The 18044-nt window shown below is 30.4% G+C and overlaps 2 protein-coding genes across 5 annotated transcripts; both read left to right on the forward strand.

The window, feature by feature from the left end:
• The first annotated feature begins 6412 nt into the window (after window positions 1–6412).
• LOC118054550 (uncharacterized) lies at window positions 6413–9854 on the forward strand. Its single transcript, XM_035066188.2, has 3 exons — window positions 6413–6656; window positions 9073–9353; window positions 9446–9854. The coding sequence occupies exons 1-3, from the start codon at window positions 6555–6557 to the stop codon at window positions 9486–9488; spliced, it is 426 nt and encodes a 141-aa protein (XP_034922079.1). The 5' UTR covers window positions 6413–6554; the 3' UTR covers window positions 9489–9854.
• A 2504-nt stretch (window positions 9855–12358) lies between these two features.
• On the forward strand, window positions 12359–17276 carry LOC118054552 (uncharacterized). 4 transcript variants are annotated; one of them, XR_012169302.1, is made up of 6 exons: window positions 12359–12601; window positions 13172–13302; window positions 13393–13629; window positions 15390–15601; window positions 16318–16545; window positions 17026–17276. XR_012169302.1 is itself a non-coding variant. In XM_035066191.2 (5 exons), the coding sequence occupies exons 1-5, from the start codon at window positions 12511–12513 to the stop codon at window positions 16050–16052; spliced, it is 732 nt and encodes a 243-aa protein (XP_034922082.1). In that variant the 5' UTR covers window positions 12360–12510; the 3' UTR covers window positions 16053–16282. The 4 variants fall into 4 exon arrangements, 2 of the variants coding, with proteins under 2 accessions (XP_034922082.1, XP_034922084.1); XR_004688536.2 differs by having other exon boundaries at window positions 12360–12601; window positions 13169–13302; XM_035066191.2 differs by lacking the exons at window positions 16318–16545; window positions 17026–17276 and adding an exon at window positions 15995–16282 and having other exon boundaries at window positions 12360–12601; window positions 13169–13302.
• The last annotated feature ends 768 nt before the right edge of the window (window positions 17277–18044 follow it).

Below are 18044 nucleotides of genomic sequence, written 5' to 3' on the forward strand. Positions count from 1 at the left end.
TGGTAACATCGGTAAACTCAGTCCAATTTTACAAGTTTATTAAATTTGTGATATGAACCAAGTTAGGTCTAAATTCGACTTTAAAATATCTGCTGACCAGTTTTGCGAGATTGAATATATCTTTCAAACCGTACATTGGATAGAGCTAAAATTTTGTAGGGATATATTAGATATATGAAAATATATTGTGGTAAATTTTCAAGTTAAATGGTTCGAGAACATAATATTTCAGATGGTTAAAATTAGTAGATAAATCTTGTCAGATATATCAAACTAGACATTCGTGTACTATTTAAGACATATTTGCAGCTATCGGTGGAATTTGCTACGATTAAATTTGGGTTGAAAACTAAACATCGAAAGCTTTCCAATCATATATCGTAGCCCTGGTAATTCATTCAAATAAAGAGAACGACATGTTTGAAATAAGAACTCAAATTTGCTAAAAATATATGAAAATTGAAAATTCAAGGTTATATGGAAGAATTTTAACATGAATTTTTATTATTATTTTATTTTTTAATAATTATTTTGAATTTGAATAGTAACTCTTGATTAAAACATAATACTATTTTTTAAAAGAGACCACATCGTTTAAGCATAAATTAATATGACGACTGCGTCTGTTTTTGTTAACAAATAATTTAATGGGAAAAGTCTAATGATGTCTGTATCAACGACGGAGAAATTACCGTGAAAGAATTATGAAAGGGAGAAAAAAGAAAAACCATTGGACTTTTCGTTAGCAATTAAATGAAAACTAATGACAAAAATCTTGAATCTATCGTCCCTTTGACTTCCAATGCACTCATTTTCTTCGTCGTGATAGAATAATCTCAACAGCCAAAAAGACTTGGGCAACTCAACGTAATTGTCGGTTCACTTCACTCGGGACAATTTGTCGATGTATTCGAATATTTGATGTAGCTGTCGTCGAGCATTTTCCAATGTTCCCAACTTCCAGCTATTCGATGTAGCTGGCGCTGTCGAGCGAGATCATTTTAAAATCACTTTCTTTCTTCTATTTTTCGAGAAATGATTTTGAGCTCGTCCACAAATCGGTCGAGGGCTCCAAAGAATCGAACAGATCGCTCGATTACCCACGAGAACGCGAGAATCTTTATATTATTCTTTTGGTGAGTGATCTTCGGTGGGTAAACCCACCAAGCAAGGACTAGACCGGGTCTTCATGGTGATGTCTAGTCCCACCTAAGCTTCAGTGCCATATTTCTATTTTTTTTTTTTTATTTGATGATATCGGTATGTTTGCATCAGATTGTGTTGATCCTGGGATTTTAATTAAAGAAAAGAAAAAAGTATCTGGGCATACTTTTTTAACCATCGTTTTTTTAGAGATTATTTTTTTTTTTTTTTATCATCGTTAAGGCTAAAGATACCTGTAACTTTCTATAGATTTTTTACAAAGTAATGTGACATTATTCATTAGGGAATGTGTTTTTTAAATCATGATAAATTATATCTCACAATTAATTGAGTGGTGTTGTAATTATTGAAGTCACACACAGTCAGAAAATGTTTATTTATTGATAGAATTTATGGATGGAATAATTTTATAGCAAAAAAGAAAGATTCATTTTATCGGTATAAACTTAAAATACTAATGAAATTGCTTTTTTTTTTTTTAATTGTATATCAACATAAATCTTCATTGGTTAAAAAAAATTAATAATACCGATAGAATGGAATTTCATCCGTAAATAATTGAGATTTAAGTCCCGTAGTGTTTTTTGCTCCCAAATCAGCTCTCTGTCCCCCCCTCAACCATATACACAACTGAAAGTAGCTATTTCCATCCACAGGCTAAGTGCCCACTCTGATGATCGCCACCTTTATCGACTAGACCTAGATCCACATCGGCCTCTTTTATGGTGGTTCTCGATGCCAACCACAACGACCTTTGACTTTTCTCATCGTTTCTGTCTACAAATACATGTAAATCTTTGTCTCTAATCATCTGAAATTTGTTAATTTAATTATTTTTAATGTACTTGATGTAATTTGGTTGGATTTTAAATTACTAAGGATTTGGGGTGCAGGCACTGTTTTTAAACTCGGTTTGGTGATTAATTCAAGGCCTGGGTCATAGGTTTTGACCGGATTAACTCCTTTTTTTTTAGTAAATCAAAACGACGTCGTTTTGATATATATAAAAAAATTGTCAACGGATTGCAACCCAGTCAATCGGGTTTTTTACTACTTCTATCTTTTTAAAACCCGGCTCAATTCCAGCCTCAGATCAGCCGAGTTCCCGGGTCGATCCCATCAGATGGGCTAGATTTAAAAACTATGGATGCAAGAACTATTTAAATAAGCATTGCCCTAATTTGTTTTTTCATTTTCAAGCTTAATTTCTTTTCAATTGTATTTTTTTTACTAATTTAATGAGTTATAATTTAAATATGCAAATGAAAAAAAAATAATAATCAAAACATAAGGTATTAGAAACCCACGTAGCCAAACTAACCCCATGAAAAGTTATTTTTATCCAAAGGTTTAATTAAAAGAAAAAACTGAAATTTAAGTTTTTAAAATTCAAAACCTTGGACCTGAATTTTCCAATTGATAAAGATGTTTGAAAAGTAGATTAGTTGGTGACAAGTTGTCTACCACTATAAACAACTTGTCTTCTGTTTAGATTAAAAAAAATAAAAGGATAAATAACATGTGTTCTATTTTTTTTAAAAAAATATATATAAAATCCAGGCACGGGCCTAGACATCCAAGCCCAAACACGCTTGAATTTTCTATCAAAGCAAAGCACATGGACTTGACTTATTAGTGACTAGTCTTGTTTTGTTTTGTTTTTTACCTATTTATATTAACTATTTAATTTTAATATTCATTTATTCTCTTTATCTTATTTTAAAAAAAATGAATTAGCTTTTTTTTTTAAAATAGTAATTAATAATTTTTCCTTTTTTAGTTGTGATGGATGTTAGTTTATCATGGTAAAAAAATTGTGTTAGTTAATTGGTGGGGGTGGCGATAGTTTTGTTAGTTTAAGTGTTTTTATTTCATGTATGGTATATGATGCAGGACACTAAGTTACTAAACTTTAAACTAATTTATTGTAATTAAATATATTATTATAAAATAAAAGATAACATTCAAACTCATATAATTACCACGCGCATGACACCTAATATGAAAAATAAGTTAAAGTAAAATATATATATATATATATATATATATATAAATTAAATAAATAAAATATTATCGAATATGTGGAACTAAATTGCCAAGGTTTGCAACGAAGATATACCTTTTACTGTAATTTATAGATTAGAATTTATAAAATTTTAATCTTACAGGGAAGCGCTAGAAAGAGGGGAAAAAAAAGGAGAATCCAATGAAAAAGACATTTTAAATAGTTAAATTGTGATTTATATTTTTTTTTAATTTAAATAGGAGTGAATAAATGTGTGATATCTACTAAAAGAATATGTGAATAGACCAAGATGGGATATAATTTTAAGTTTTTTAATTTGAGGATGACTCATTTTTTGCTAAGGAATTTTTTGATAATTTTAAAAGAGAGTCGGCGCTTGAAAAATACATGTCAATCTGTGAGGGAGGGCTGCCGCGTTCAAGCAGCGAATGCAGCCTCTTCCAACGGCCAAAAAAAGCCGATTGTTATATCTCTCTCATCATCGAGTGGTGCCTCTTCCAATGGGATGGTGTGTATATGATGATTCATGGTGGTTGGGCGGCGACAATTTTTTTTCCTTCCTCCCCTTCTTTTTTCTCTCCTACTCTCAATATTTGCATTGCCCCAACCATAATAAAGGGTGTCCTCCTATTGTTTTTATATGTCAATTATAGTTCTTATTATTTTAATTGTTTTTTGTTTGTTTTAATTTAATTTAATTTCATCCCTTGAAAAAATTAAAATTTGTCCTCCTATTTTCTTTTATTTTCAATTATAGTCTTCATTCTTCTAATTGCTACAAGAAATTTATTTTGTGTTTCAATTTAAATTTTTATTTTTTTTAATTGCTATTTTTTCTTGAATCCTCTTGTATAATTGAATTTTTTTTTTCAATTTTACCATTCAATATTTGATTAATTAAAAATTAAATTTCATAATTTTTTTAGATAAGAATGCTTTCGATATAATAACACGATTCATGAGTTGAAAAAGTTAACTCAGGTTGATATATTCTTTTTAAGATAGGCTTTGTGATTTTCTTTATTTTTTTTTTATCAAGTTATTCTAATTTTATCCTTTAACATTTGATTGATTAAGAATTAAGTTTCTTGGTTTTTTCAGATAGGGTATTTTCAATTTAATAACCTGATTCACGGGTTAGAAAAGTTAGCTTAGGTTGTTATGTTCTTTTTAAGATGGGCTTTGTGATTTTTTTTTTGTTTTCTTTTCTACTGAATCACTCTAATTTCATTACCTAGATTATAGATTTGACAAAATAATTTGGGTTGACTTGTCTCTGATTACTAAAGTTATAGATTTGTCATGCTAACTCGAGTGGATTTGAACTGATTTTTTTAGGTTTTTTTTTTTATCCGATTCGGAAATTGTGTTTAATCTACTTGAGCTACATCATTTTTCCTTTTTGAAAAAAAAATATTTTTACCCAAGTTATCGTTATAATATTTTTTAAAAAATTATAGTCTATCTATTGTTGTTTCTTATTTTTTAATCAAGATGACTTGAGTTATAAATTTGTCTTTTAAAAATGCATTCACAACACTTGAACATTATTTTATATATATAAAAAAATGACTCCACAGTATATCACAATACACAACAAATGTAATAATCTGTTTGGGAATACGGTGCAAATCGTGTTCCCTTAAATTTTGAATTTTTTTTTATGTTTTTATATTATTTTCATATGTTAATATCAAAAATAATTTTTTAAAAAATAAAAAATATATTATTTTAATATATTTCTAAACAAAAATATCTTAAATCGTTACTACAATATCAAAACATACCCACTTTAAAATAAATCAAGAGAGATGAAAAGTAAGTTTTGGGATCTTGAGAGGTTATACATGAGAAAGAGTATGATAATTTTTTTTAACAAAAAAACAATGTGAGATTTGTTGTTAGATAAACGATGATCAACTCTAATAAAATAAAAGGAGTATTAAATGATTTCTCACTCTAAAAATATTAATCAATTCGTTTCAATAATGAATAATTCTCCAACTCGTCTTTCCAACGATAGCCGTTCACTTCGAACTCTAACCTCTCTATTTTTATTTTGAAGATTGTGAACTCGAGCTTGTTTGGATTAATTACTAGGATCCGATTGCTAGGAGTCGAGCGATCCGTCCAACTTCTCTAGTCAATTGTTTTTTTTTCTCATCATCCACGTCGTGTAGATTGGGCAAGTAGTGGTGATTATTCCTGTACAAAGAAGAAAATGCAAAGCAAGCGCCCAAAAATAATTGGTCCCATCACTATTGGTTGTTGTTACCAAGATTAAACAAATTGTGGGCTTAAATGATTTATTTAATTCAATGAATTAATTAATCAATTTGCAAGGAGAAACGAAACCAAGATTCTGGCATTTGTTCTAGTTCGAAGTGGAAAACTATCCCTCGAGAGACCTCCTCGCTCAAATTTAATCCAGAAAATAAAAAATAAAAAAATTCCCTTGTGATCATTTTGTTCTCAAGGAACCCAGGCAGGCTAACGGGAGGAATAGAGAGGCCTTTCCCCCGCCAATTTGAATGCATTGCACTGCTATTGATGGGTGTTGGCCCAACTGACCACCCCATCGGGAGCTCGGGTGACCCGGTCATAAACAGCATGGGTATCCGAATTGACAATTGTGCTACGAATTATTGGCTATTGTGGAACTATCAAAATTTGTATTCTCTCTTCAAAATTATTTCATTTTCTAATCAATTTTCAAACTTTTCTATGAATATAAGATATAATATTCTTTGTTCTCAGTTCTTCTAGTACTATCGCATAATGCGGCTGAACAAAGTTTAAACTAGCTCTTATTTTTTACTTTGTAATTGAAAGATTAAATAGACTAGTTTCGCTTTGTTAAATTAAAGTCTCCTGTAAAAATCTAACCTTGCTTAAGGTGTTAGAATCAATTGCGTTTGTGGTGAGGTGGTGTATAGTGTTTTTTTTAGAAATTCATTAATTTTTTTTAATTTTTAATATCATCACATCAAAATCAAAATCAAAATCATTAAAAAAAATACTTAATTTAGGGGCAAAACAAAATTTCAAAATCATGTTGATGGGACCGAATGGAGTCGTTGAAACTTTCTCATCGCGCGATATCACGCGACCATGCTTTGTCAAGAGCCGTTGCTCGAAGTTTTGAGAGACCAAGAAAAACGAAGGAAGACTTTGATCTGAAGCTAACATCTTGCTTATAAAGAGGATCGATGCCTGCCTTGAGGCCAATGCACTCGAAACTTTTGTAACATTCTGGTGCCTAAATCAATACTGCCCTCAGGAAACTAGCAGCCTGTTCTCTGTTAGGAGATTACTGGATCTCTCGAGGTGAAAAAATACTTGAGTAGGCTTGATTCGAGTTGTGATGGAGAAGTCATTTCTGAAACTCAGGAGCACTGAGTCAATGAACGAGGGATGCAGCAAGTTAGTCAGAAATCGCCGGGCTATTGCAATGAAGAGATTTCGGGTAAGTACGTTGAGATTTTGTTTTTTGTTTTTTTTCCTTTTAAGAATTAGTTTTCTTATACTAATACGAAAGAGATGTCCTCTGCTTTGTAAATTCTTAATTTATTAACTACACTATTATGAAAGAAAGTTATAGCTTGCATGCCTAATTCTGCTTTTAATTATGACACCGGCGTATAACGCTAGAGTTTTTAAGTTCTACATTATAGAAAAAGAAAATAGAACCTCTCAAGATTTAAAATTATAGTGTACTAAAATGTATAGAAAACTTTGAACCAAACAGTTCTGAATATCAATAATATCAATAATCAATTTTACTATAAATAAAGCCTTTTAAAACAATTAAAAGAATTATATAATAATCAATGTTACAAGAAGTATTCGGATCGTAAATAAGTGATAAAAGAATTATTAATGATAGAATTACTTTTATCTCATTTAATGCACTTCTATTTAAATGTTGTAAGAAATAAGAAAATTAGAGGCTAAGAACATGTTTCATCGGTACCTTTCTTTTGAAGGATAGTTTTTTTCGTGAAAAAAAAAACTTGTTTTTCTTCTAAATCTAACACTGTAATTCTTTTTTAAAAAATTTACTTAGTATGTTCTTGGGTGTTTTAGATGGCATTAAGTAGCTTTAAATTGACTCATTAAAATTTTAAAAAAAAACAGATAAAGGTGATTGGAAAATCATTATACTCCAATAAACATTTTATTATTTATTAGAATAGTAAAATGATAAAATTATCCTTCACTTAAAAAAACTTTGAATTAGGCATGGAGAAAAATATTGTTTTTTCATCGAGACTCAATTGTTTTTTACAAATTCTATAAAGCTAAATTAATTATTTTATTTTCTATTTCATAGTAAAATTATTAATTTAATCCTAAAATAAAAACAATATAATCCTAATGCTCAGGAGTATTTTGATCTTTTTTATTGTTTAGAACAATGTAATTATTTTTATTCATTTTAAAACAAAATCAACATAACTCTCTTACAATCATTTTTTTTTGGTCATTTTATATTGATTTTGTAGTAAATTTCAAGGTTGCTTAAATGCATTATTTTAATTAATTAAATATTATTAAAAAATACTTTTGGCGCATATAAACGACCTACATCGTTTGGGAGGCAAGTGTAGGGCCATCTTGTCACTTAACACCACCTTTCACGATAATGTATGAAAAGTCTCGGTGTCCCCAACACGATAGGGTGGTATGTGCCCAAAATATTTTTAGGTTTGGTGCCAACAATTGTTTCTTTTTTTTTTTTCTCTCTCCACCTTGAATTTCATGTGAGCCCCTTAAAAATTCAAACTAGTCCCTCCAATTTATTTTTTCTTCATAATTTTTTTTGTGTCCTTTTGATTACTATTTTTTATTTTTAATTATCTATAAAATTACAAATATTTTTAAATTTCACCCCATCATTTTTTAATCTACAAATAATCTATCAAATTATAAATATTTTTCAATTTCACCCCCAATGATTTTTTTAATCTTTCAAATTTAGTCCTTATTTTTTTAATTGCTATTTGTTTGTTTGGGATAATTTTTTTTATTTTTTTCATAATTTCATCCTCGTTGAGTTTTTTTTCTATATTTTTTTTTGTTGCTATTTTTTTTCCTTTGCATGTTTTTCTTATCAATACATTTTTCATGATTTCATCTTTCAAATTTAAATTGATTGGGAATTAAGCTTCTCAATTGCATCTGAGTCCGAGATTTCACGGGTTGGAAGTTTTAGAGATTAAACCAGGTTTAGGAAATTCGCCCCGGGTTTACTTGTTGTTTTCATCTTTTTTAAACCAATATTTTTTTATCCTTGTTTTAGTGTGGCTTTGTTATTTTTTTTACAATCTGCCTATTATGGGGTTAGCCTTTGGTTCAAGACCTGGATCATTGGTTTCAAAAGTTAACGGAGGCTCACTCTTGTTTTTTTTCTTGAAAGAAATTTATTTATTTTAGTTTCATCTTTCAAGCTTTTTTTCTTGTTTTTTTCTATGAGATTATCTCAATCATATATGTTCATGGTTGCGAGGTTTGTGAGTTCACCTCATTTAATAGGGATTATTTTGTTTTTTAATTATTTTTCTTATAATTTCACCATCTAACATTGGATTTTTTTATAAATCTAGATGAGCTTAAGTCTAATTCTCTTTATCTTTTGTTTTTATATAATTATTATATTTTTTTCATGTTATTTAAATCATCCAACTGAACCAATGACTCAACTTTCAGATTTTTTTATTCATAAGCACTACTTTAAATTGGTTTTAATTTGAACTTGAAGTAAGAAGTCTTTATATATATGGTTTTAATTGGTCTTTATTAAAACAAAACAAAATAGAATCAATGTCTTTAAATTGGTTTTAATTGTTTATTTTTACTAAAACCATATTTTTGGCATACAGAGATCAAAACAAAACCGAAAACTAAAAGCAAACATGGAAAGCTTGAGAGAAGACATGGCGGAGATAAGTGAACAACAACAACGCATCAAAGATGGGCAAATGGAAATCAGAAGCAGCTTCGAAGAGATTGAATCTCAATGTGATAAACTCAACAAGGAAACGTCTCTGATATTTCGACAAACTCTGTACAATCAGCAACGCCTCTGTCTTATATTCAAGATCTTAAAAGCACGAGAAGACAACGACTTTTCCATGGCCACTGAGCACACTCGATTTCTCAGGTCAGCTCTCTCTGTCTCTCTCTTTTCTTCTTCTTTTATCTCTTATTTTTGTTGCCTAACTCTTCTTTTTTTTACTTCTATCTTATTGCTAGGGAACTGATGAAGCAAAATATGGGAAGCAATATTTGCCATTAATTTGCAGATGCAAGTGATGGAGTAATAAAAAGAACGGTTAATAATGATTTTAGACCGTCGACGCCACCCATTCTCTGGGTAGTTGGGATTTCTTTAAACAGCGAGAATTTCATAAGTTTAGGTTTAAGAAGCAAAAGATCAACGAGTTCTATCAAAATTCTCATTAATCAACAAGTAAATCTTTTAATTCTCTTTTTCAAAAATGTTCAAGTTTCTTTTATATTTTCTAAAATACATTTTATTAAATATGAAATCATATATTTTTTTAATTGATTGTTTTAATTTTTTAGGAAACTTCTATGTATATACCGTCATTTGATGTCCCCATTTGTTCGAAATCTTCACCATTATTTTTAATGCTCTTTTTTTTTTGAAAAAAAAAAAGAAGCTACTTTAAATAAATAAAAAAAGACGACCACCAAAAATATAGAGTCGGACTTTTTTTTTATATATTTTTTTTAATATATATTTTTAGCTCATTTCATCATTCTTTGGCTTTCATCATAAAAAAAAAAAAAAAAAACAAGGCACCTCAATTTTTATTTTTTATTTATTTATTTTAATGATGGCCTATAAGGTACTGTATTTTTCTTTGGTGACGACAAAAACATGTTTTTGAACTCAGAGATTGGAAATGGCTGGGGAAAAAAAAGCAGTTATGATCAATTGTGTTAGTTTTTTTTTCTTTGTTTTTTTTAACAGCAGTAAAAATCGTACAAATAAATTTTTTTGAAAAATATATTAAAAAAGAAGATGAAGAAATCAAGCCAAATATTCTAATATGTTCGCTTATGGAAGGAAAAATAATTAGTGATGATTGATAATTTAAAAGCTTGTTTTAGGAAGTATAAAAGTACTTGAGACGACAAATTTGATAGATCTCGTTGATATTTTGTTTATAAAATTGTTGCTCTTGTATGTGTGTGTGTGTGTGTAATAATAATAATAATAATAATAATAATAATAATAAAAGTAGTAGGGTATTTATAATGGGTCCTTCTGGACAAAACAATTAGTCTTCTATATCATAGAATCTACAATATCAGATGTACTAGTTTGTGGATTGAAAATTATATATGCATCCCTGCTCATTGTAATAAGACTTTTGAATTTAGTTTCATTATGGACAACTTTTCGACTATATGGGTGTACTTTACTATAAATTATAGAGTTTATTTTTGTGTTCCAAAATATTTTTATTTTATTTGTTTTAATTTAATATTTTTAAATTATTTTGATGCGCTGATATTAAAAAATATTTTTTAAAAATAAAAAAAATATTATTTTAAACATTTTTAAATAAAAAACACTTTAAAAAATAACTATAGTCATATTTTCCAAACACGTTATTAAATTTCAAGTTTTGAGATTATTGCCAAAACGTTATATCCCTCGAAAAATCAATGTTAAATATGTTTATTACAATAAATTAATAAACTCACTTGATAGCAATAGTCAATGTCCAACACCAAAATCACATGATTATTCAATAAAATTTTTTTTAATTTTTTTAAAAAGATTAACATATAAATTAACATTGGGATCACATTAAACTGCAATAAAAACAATGATGTTTTGGAAAAAAAAAAGTGTTTAATTTTTTATCCTTACAAATGTTTAATTTTTATTTCTATTCCCATCTCATTCTTTTCAACCAAACATCTATAAAATCTATAAAATAAAAATAAATTCTTTGTTCTCATTAATTTACACCATTTTATTTCTAATTAATCTTAATTTCCTAGAGCCGGTGCTTACAGAAATTGATTAAAACATTAGCATCGGACTCTTGAAAATACATCTTGAGCTAATTTAATTTGATTCTGAAATAGTTTAACAAAGGGGAGCGTTAATAGACTTTTTGGTGTTTTGTTTGGCCTAAGGTAAAAAAAAAAACCAACAGAACCCTAGAGCTTAAGAGAGGGATCACATTGCAGCAAGATTAGACTTCGGGGATGAGAATTTAGGAGTTTTTTTTTAGTTTAGGTTGTGTTTGTTTTTTGAAAACTGATTTCCGGATAATCACTTTTCAAACTTTTCTGTGTTTATTTGCTATTAGAAAAGTTAGTCAATGAAAAACAATTTCTAGTCAACGGAAAACACTTTACAATTAAAGAAAAATTGGCTAGGTTTTCTATGAAAGTGTTTTCCTTTTTATTTTGAGCGGAAAACACTTTCCGAAAGTTGTGAAAAATTTAGAAATGTCATATTATTTGCTGATTATATCAAATTTTGATCCTCAAACTTTTAATTGTTATATATATTTTATTTTGAATATTTGCTTTTAATTTCATCCCTTAGAATATAATTTTTATATTAATTTTGATCTTTATTTTTATAATTGTTATTTGCTTTTTTCTTATCATTTTTTAATTGAAATTTTTTATCTATCAAATTTGATCCTCATTCTTTTGATTGTTACTTATTTTATTTGAAAATAATTTATAAAATGTTAATTACTATTATTTTAATTTCTTCATCTTTCAATTTTTTTTATTTTTTAGATTTGATCTCTATTATTTTAATTATTATTATTTTATTTGAGATAATTTATGAAATTATATATTTTTTTTTAATTTCATTTTCATTCAACCTTTTGATTTATAAGATTTGTTTCTTATTATTTTAATAAACTTGAAAAAAAAAAACATTAATAAGTTATTTTCCAGCTTATTTTTTATAATAAATAAATACTGAAAAATATTTTTACTTATTTTTTATTACACTATCAAATCAAAAAATAATTTACTTTTTTAAAATTTTTTTTTTTTTTAAAAAAATATTTCCCGGTAAAGAAAACAGGTATTAATGTATAATTTGATGTAGAACTAAAGTTGAGGGATACAATTAAGCCTAAATGAACGGACGGACTTCATTAACCCTAATCTAATTGTACTAATTTTGATTTTTTTTTTTTTATAGGGGAAACTTGGAAGAGAAGAATCGGGCGTTTGGTGGCGCGATAAGAAAGAATCGCGCGGCATGGAAGGTGTCTCGCGCGACTCCACTCTTTCATATTTACATGTTAAAAGTACTTACAGCTCTCCATGAAGATAGATCAGTCATGGATGAAATGATTCCCTACTACCAGCCGCAATACCCAACAGCAGCAGGTAACTTCTCAACACTCGCCATTATTATTATTATTATTTGGATTTATATCTTGACTACGAAAGCGATTATCAAACAATCAGCTCAACCGTTTCTTTAATGATTTTGAATTATTATTTTTTTACCTTGTTCCGAATTTTCTTATGCAAGCTTCGTTGTTGTTTTTTCGTATAAAATTGTTCGCGAGGGCTTGATTGTAAGTCTTATTAGAAAAAAAAATCAAATCGTGTTAGTTGTAAGATTAATTCCAGTAATTTGTATAATTGTATTTCTGCGGTGAGTTTGTAAGGGACGATGGATGAGGAAGGAAGGGAAGGATCCTTCCCTATTCTTTGTTCACTTCCAATTTGGGTAGATAGGCTTGCTTGCTGCATCCTTTCGTTTCATCGCCAGCAAAGCAACTAGATGGATGGGTCGTTTTATGTTCATGCTCAGTGGAAGTTTACTTCCAATTTTAACAAATTCAACCCATAATTGCATGCTTTTTATGGTAGTTCACCTTTAATTCTAGAGTTATTCATAGAGGAGTGCTAGACCATTAATGTGATGCATTTGTTGTATGGGTTTAGAAGAGCTGACAGTGCCTCAACATATGTTGGCCCAACCAGCTATGCCACAATATGGAATAAATTTTGCTGCAACTCCACAAGATAGAAGGGATAAGAAAAGAAAAATTGATGCTGAGTATCGACAACGATGTAAGGTATAGCATTCTACTTAATTGTCTTCACCACTTGAGGCAAATATCCATTGTTTTTACCTTTCATGATGTCTCTTGATTTCTTTTTGGCAGGTAAATAAAGAAAAGAGAGAGATTGAATTGCAACATCTTCGGGAAGAAAATGCCCAGTTGAAGAGGGAGAATGAATTCTGTCGGGAAGAAAATGATTCAATGGCACATAAATTGTGGTCAAAAGAAGTTGAGATAGGGAACCTTAAAAGCGAAATCTGCAATTCAAAGAAAGTTATTTCTAATCAAGAAATTCTATTGGACACACTATCACAAAAGCCGTTTTTGCAACAAATAATGGTGCATCTCTCTCTCTCTCTCTCTCTCTGTGTTTGTGTGTTATTTTATTCTAGTACCCCACCCCATTAAATTATTCACCTAGTCTAAGCTGATTTGTTTGTTGGCATTACATTGATGCTGTTGGGCATATGATTTTAAAAATTATTAACATGCTTCACCTTGGTTTGTTGAATCTATCAGATCCATGCGATGTAAGAAAAAACTTCAATGGTTAGTTGATAGCAGCTACACATGAAGAAAGTGTCCATTAGTCTCAAAACCTGATGCTAAATCTGTAACTATTATTTACATTATCTCTGTAAATCTGTGATGAACCACCCATGAATGTTGATGAATGCTGATCCATTATAAATTTAAGGAGAATGCAGAGGATTTCATTAAATTTGAGATACAATTAGTGCCTTAGAGCCTCCTTGGTTCAGTCTTGTTATCTGATTTGCACTTCTCTCGGCTTGGTTCAGTCTAACTGTCTCGGCTGCTGCTGCTGGTGGATAGAGTATTACCCCTGGCATCTCTGAAACTATTAATGATCATGATGATATATTCGTGAATGTTGATGGATGTTCATCCATTATAACTTAAGGAGAATGATGAAATTTTATTAATAAAAAGATGCTAGTGATGCCTTACTTTTTCCATGGTTCTGTCCAGTTATCTGGTTTTTTGCACACTCTCACCTTGGTTCAGTCTATTTGTGTACTCTGCATCACTTTTATGTTCTTTCTGCCCTGGTTTTGTCTTTGCTGCTATCCTGTGCAATGTGATCATGTCCATGCCTTCTGCTCTAGCTGGATCTTGAAATGTTTATCCAAGAAGTTTCATTTAAACTCCTTAGTGGCTGACTTGAAGTGCCTCCAGTTGGGTTCCTTTTTTTCCCTTCACTTCCTTAAATCCGGGTCAATTTTGTTTGGTTTATGTTTAGTTCTTGTCTTAAATTCTGATTGGGTCTTTATACAACCTTTTTATTTTCTTTGAATAAAACTTCTGCAAAAAAAATATAAAATAAAATATCAATAATATTTGTAGCCAATTACACATCATAGGGGGGCTGTTGATCACTTTGCTTAAAGCTTCAGGGCTTGTAGCTGATGCTTCAAGCATGCACCCTTGTCTTTCTGTTTTTACTATGACTGCCTAATCAAGCAAGTCGATATGAAGGATTCATTTCTAAAAGGTAAGTTGGATGAAAATGTTTTCTACTCAGCCACTGTGTTATGTTAATTCTAGTTGCCTTTTTCTTGTTTGCAAATCAGATGAATTTTGAGAGATACTAGTTGTTGAGCTTGGCTTCAGAGTTTTAAGCTTGCTTTCTATTGCTTTGGGTTGTTAGTGCATCCATACCTATCTATCCAAGATTATGATGGCAATTTGCTCAAACTCACATTCGATGCATCTGTAATCGGATGAAGTGAAAATATAGCTTGGGTTCTAGTGTTTCCATTACGTGCTAATTGAATGGAATCTGGCTAGTGTAATTTTCTGGTGACAAAACAACTTTTCCTAATGGGAGGTAACTACTTAGATAATATCCTGTGGCATTTCATCTGTATTATTGCATGATACTTTTTTGCTGATTTTTTTTAATATAATACGGATTTAATTTCAACCATCTTTTCTATTGCTAAATACTGGTACTGTTGTAGCCATGTAAAAAACTTTCTATCTCATTTCTCTTCTCAGTAAACTTGTGGTCGCACATCTTTCTAGCTGTAATAAGTTTGAGAACTTCTTGATTGACATTGCATTCCTTACTCTTGTAGCACGGATGTAACCGACTTGAGGTGGCGCTGCTAGAAAATGAACGCAATATATTGTATCAAAATGCCAATTGGGATGGTTGGGAATCCGAAAGAAAACAACTTTTCGATGAGATTGAGAAGCTGAAACATCGGAATATGATGCTCAAAATGCAAAATCAAGTTTTAGGTGACAAAATACTGAGCCAAAAAGATACGGAAGCAAGTATGAGAAGGTACCATTAGATGTTTTGCAAAAAGTATTTCATAGTCTCACGCAAAAATTGCTTGCAAGCTTTATTCCCGAACAGTGTTTTCTAAATGTATTTATGTAGTTTCCTTGTGCCAAGTTTCTCTGCAAGCATGCCTAGTTCCTGGTTGTATCATTTCCGCTACTTTTATTCTGTCTCCTATGTTTGAGTACTCAAATCAGGGACCACAAACACATTTATATTTCTCATGCATTATGTTCAAAAAGAAATTGAACAGGAGGAGATTTTTCACCACATATTGCTGGCTTTGCTGACAATGGTGGTAATCATTGCTGTCTTGGATTCTTTTTTTTTAAGTGATTTCTTAAACTTGTTTTCTTTGATTAATTGAATTTGATCTCATTTTGTTTTTGATAGAATAAAACATGAAAAAATCAAAAGCCAAAGGCCAACCACAAAACCAGCTACACTATAAGCTTATCTGTAGAACAAGCTAAGTTCACACACCACAACCAGCACAGGCTCCTGATAAGCAACAGCCCACCTAAACAACAAACAGATCTCAGAATGACTCTGTGAACTGAATAACTATTCCAGTCCATTGCTTTGCCTAACTATTAGCCACGGTATTTGCACTAAGTAAAGTATGTCTTAAAGTTGCCTTCGAAAAAGAATTGCATATTAATCATACCTTGTTTAGCACCTTTTCATCTGTCATGGCACCTCTCCCCTCCTTGTAGCCATGCAGTAGCATCGCTGCTAGAAGATTCTGCAACAACCCTAAGTGTCTGCCTGTGACAGAAATCTCTGTTACCCTGTTAGTGGCCATCATCACTCCCATGCATGAGACCATAACACCTATCATTTCAACATGAAGCACGCCACCTACCCCAGCAATCTGTCATGGTTTCTGCAAAGCTGAGCCGTCAACAATCTACTTTGTTCACCTATGATCAGGAGTTAATCAGGTTAGTCATGGCTTAACCTTCCATTTGTAAGACCGTTGTTTGATCCCATCTCCTGAAATCCATGGATCCAAGGCTCGATATGGGAAATAATGTTTTAAAACCTTGCACCAAACAGCTACCCTAGCATCCACGATAGTCTACAATATTTTTTGAATTCTTCTGTTATAGGTGGGCGAAGTAGATTGTAATAGTATGGGCTCTTTAATTAGAAGAAAAAGTGCAGGGCTCTTTTCAAGAAGATTCACAAAAGATAACTTATAATGCTCAGTCTTATAGATAACTTATAATGCTTAGTCTTATGTATTACACAATGAAAGGAAAGGAGGTAAGGTTCCGGTTACAATGTTGGATGAAGTATTAGAGATTCTTGGAACTTTTAAAAGCTCTTTGTAATTGGGAGTATAGTAACCTAAATTCATTCACAACGGAGAACTGTTGGAAGGTCTCATACTGATGACTGTGCTTTGTGTGCTCATGCAGGATATTGTGAGGCAATCTTTTCTCAAAGGGCGTAAAGCTTCTGATATGATGGGTAGGGGTTAGAACCACTTGTGAATTAATTATTTTCAAGGTGTACGGTTTTAGTGAACAGAAGCAGTGTAGACATGTTCTGCAGAATATTGATTGAATGTTCTTGTTGTATCATGATTCGATTCTTGCCATTATTCGATAAACAATGAATTCTTGTAAATTATATTAACCTCATAAACAATGAAGTCTTATTGCCTGAATGGAATAGCATGTCTGATCTATAAGATTTATAAAAAATGAAGAGTGCACGTGAACTTTCGTAGGAAGGCCATTGCTAAGAAGAGGTCTGTCTTATGAGTGCTCATCTATGGTGTTTTAAGGTATCGAAGAGCATTTAATTGTCTCGGTTTGAATATTTTGATGAAGTGAAATAACTTCTCCAACCATTGCAAGGATGGAATCCTTAACTAAGAAAATTTGAATGATAATTTAGATTTAAGCATCATGATGATCTATAAGAAAGTTAGGATTAAGTATTGTTAATGTATTTATAGAGGAAGAAAAAATCTACGACTCGACATCATTAAAAAAAAAAATTAATGAACAAGAAAAAAATTAAAAAAATCTTGGATAAAATTATCAAAACCTTTTAGAAGAAAAGGATGAAGCTTAATTTTTAACTAAAAATAAAGGTTTGATTTGAAAAGGACTGGATTTTGAAAACCGAAACCGAAAAAGATAAAAAAACGAAAAGAAAAAAAAGGCAACCTTAAAAAATACCTGGACCCCTCCGCCAAGCCATCTGCTGCCTGAGCCTACTTTGAGCGGCCACGCCCCCTATATTTTCATAAAATCATTTTGGTCCCTAAATTCAAAGTCTATTTTCATATCAATTACTTAAAACTATTATTTGTCCCCCGGTAGGTTCTGCCTCTGGCAATGAAATCATGTTTGACGGATCTGAAACTCTCAGTACAATTTCCTCTCCCTTTCTTGTAGAAAAAAAAGAAAAAAGAAAAAAAAAGTTT

Source organism: Populus alba, chromosome 3, assembly GCF_005239225.2.
Source record: "Populus alba chromosome 3, ASM523922v2, whole genome shotgun sequence".
NCBI lineage: Eukaryota > Viridiplantae > Streptophyta > Magnoliopsida > Malpighiales > Salicaceae > Populus > Populus alba.

Excerpts from the sequence above, each read along its gene's own strand:
- LOC118054552 (XM_035066191.2), top strand. The coding sequence starts at position 12,511 with ATGTTAAAAGTACTTACAGCTCTCCATGAAGATAGATCAGTCATGGAT. Across the intron at positions 13,303-13,392 it reads AGTATCGACAACGATGTAAG|GTAAATAAAGAAAAGAGAGA; the intron begins GTATAGCATTCT and ends TCTTTTTGGCAG. Across the intron at positions 13,630-15,389 it reads CGTTTTTGCAACAAATAATG|CACGGATGTAACCGACTTGA; the intron begins GTGCATCTCTCT and ends TTACTCTTGTAG.
- LOC118054550 (XM_035066188.2), top strand. The coding sequence starts at position 6,555 with ATGGAGAAGTCATTTCTGAAACTCAGGAGCACTGAGTCAATGAACGAG. Across the intron at positions 6,657-9,072 it reads TTGCAATGAAGAGATTTCGG|AGATCAAAACAAAACCGAAA; the intron begins GTAAGTACGTTG and ends TTTGGCATACAG. Across the intron at positions 9,354-9,445 it reads GAGCACACTCGATTTCTCAG|GGAACTGATGAAGCAAAATA; the intron begins GTCAGCTCTCTC and ends TCTTATTGCTAG.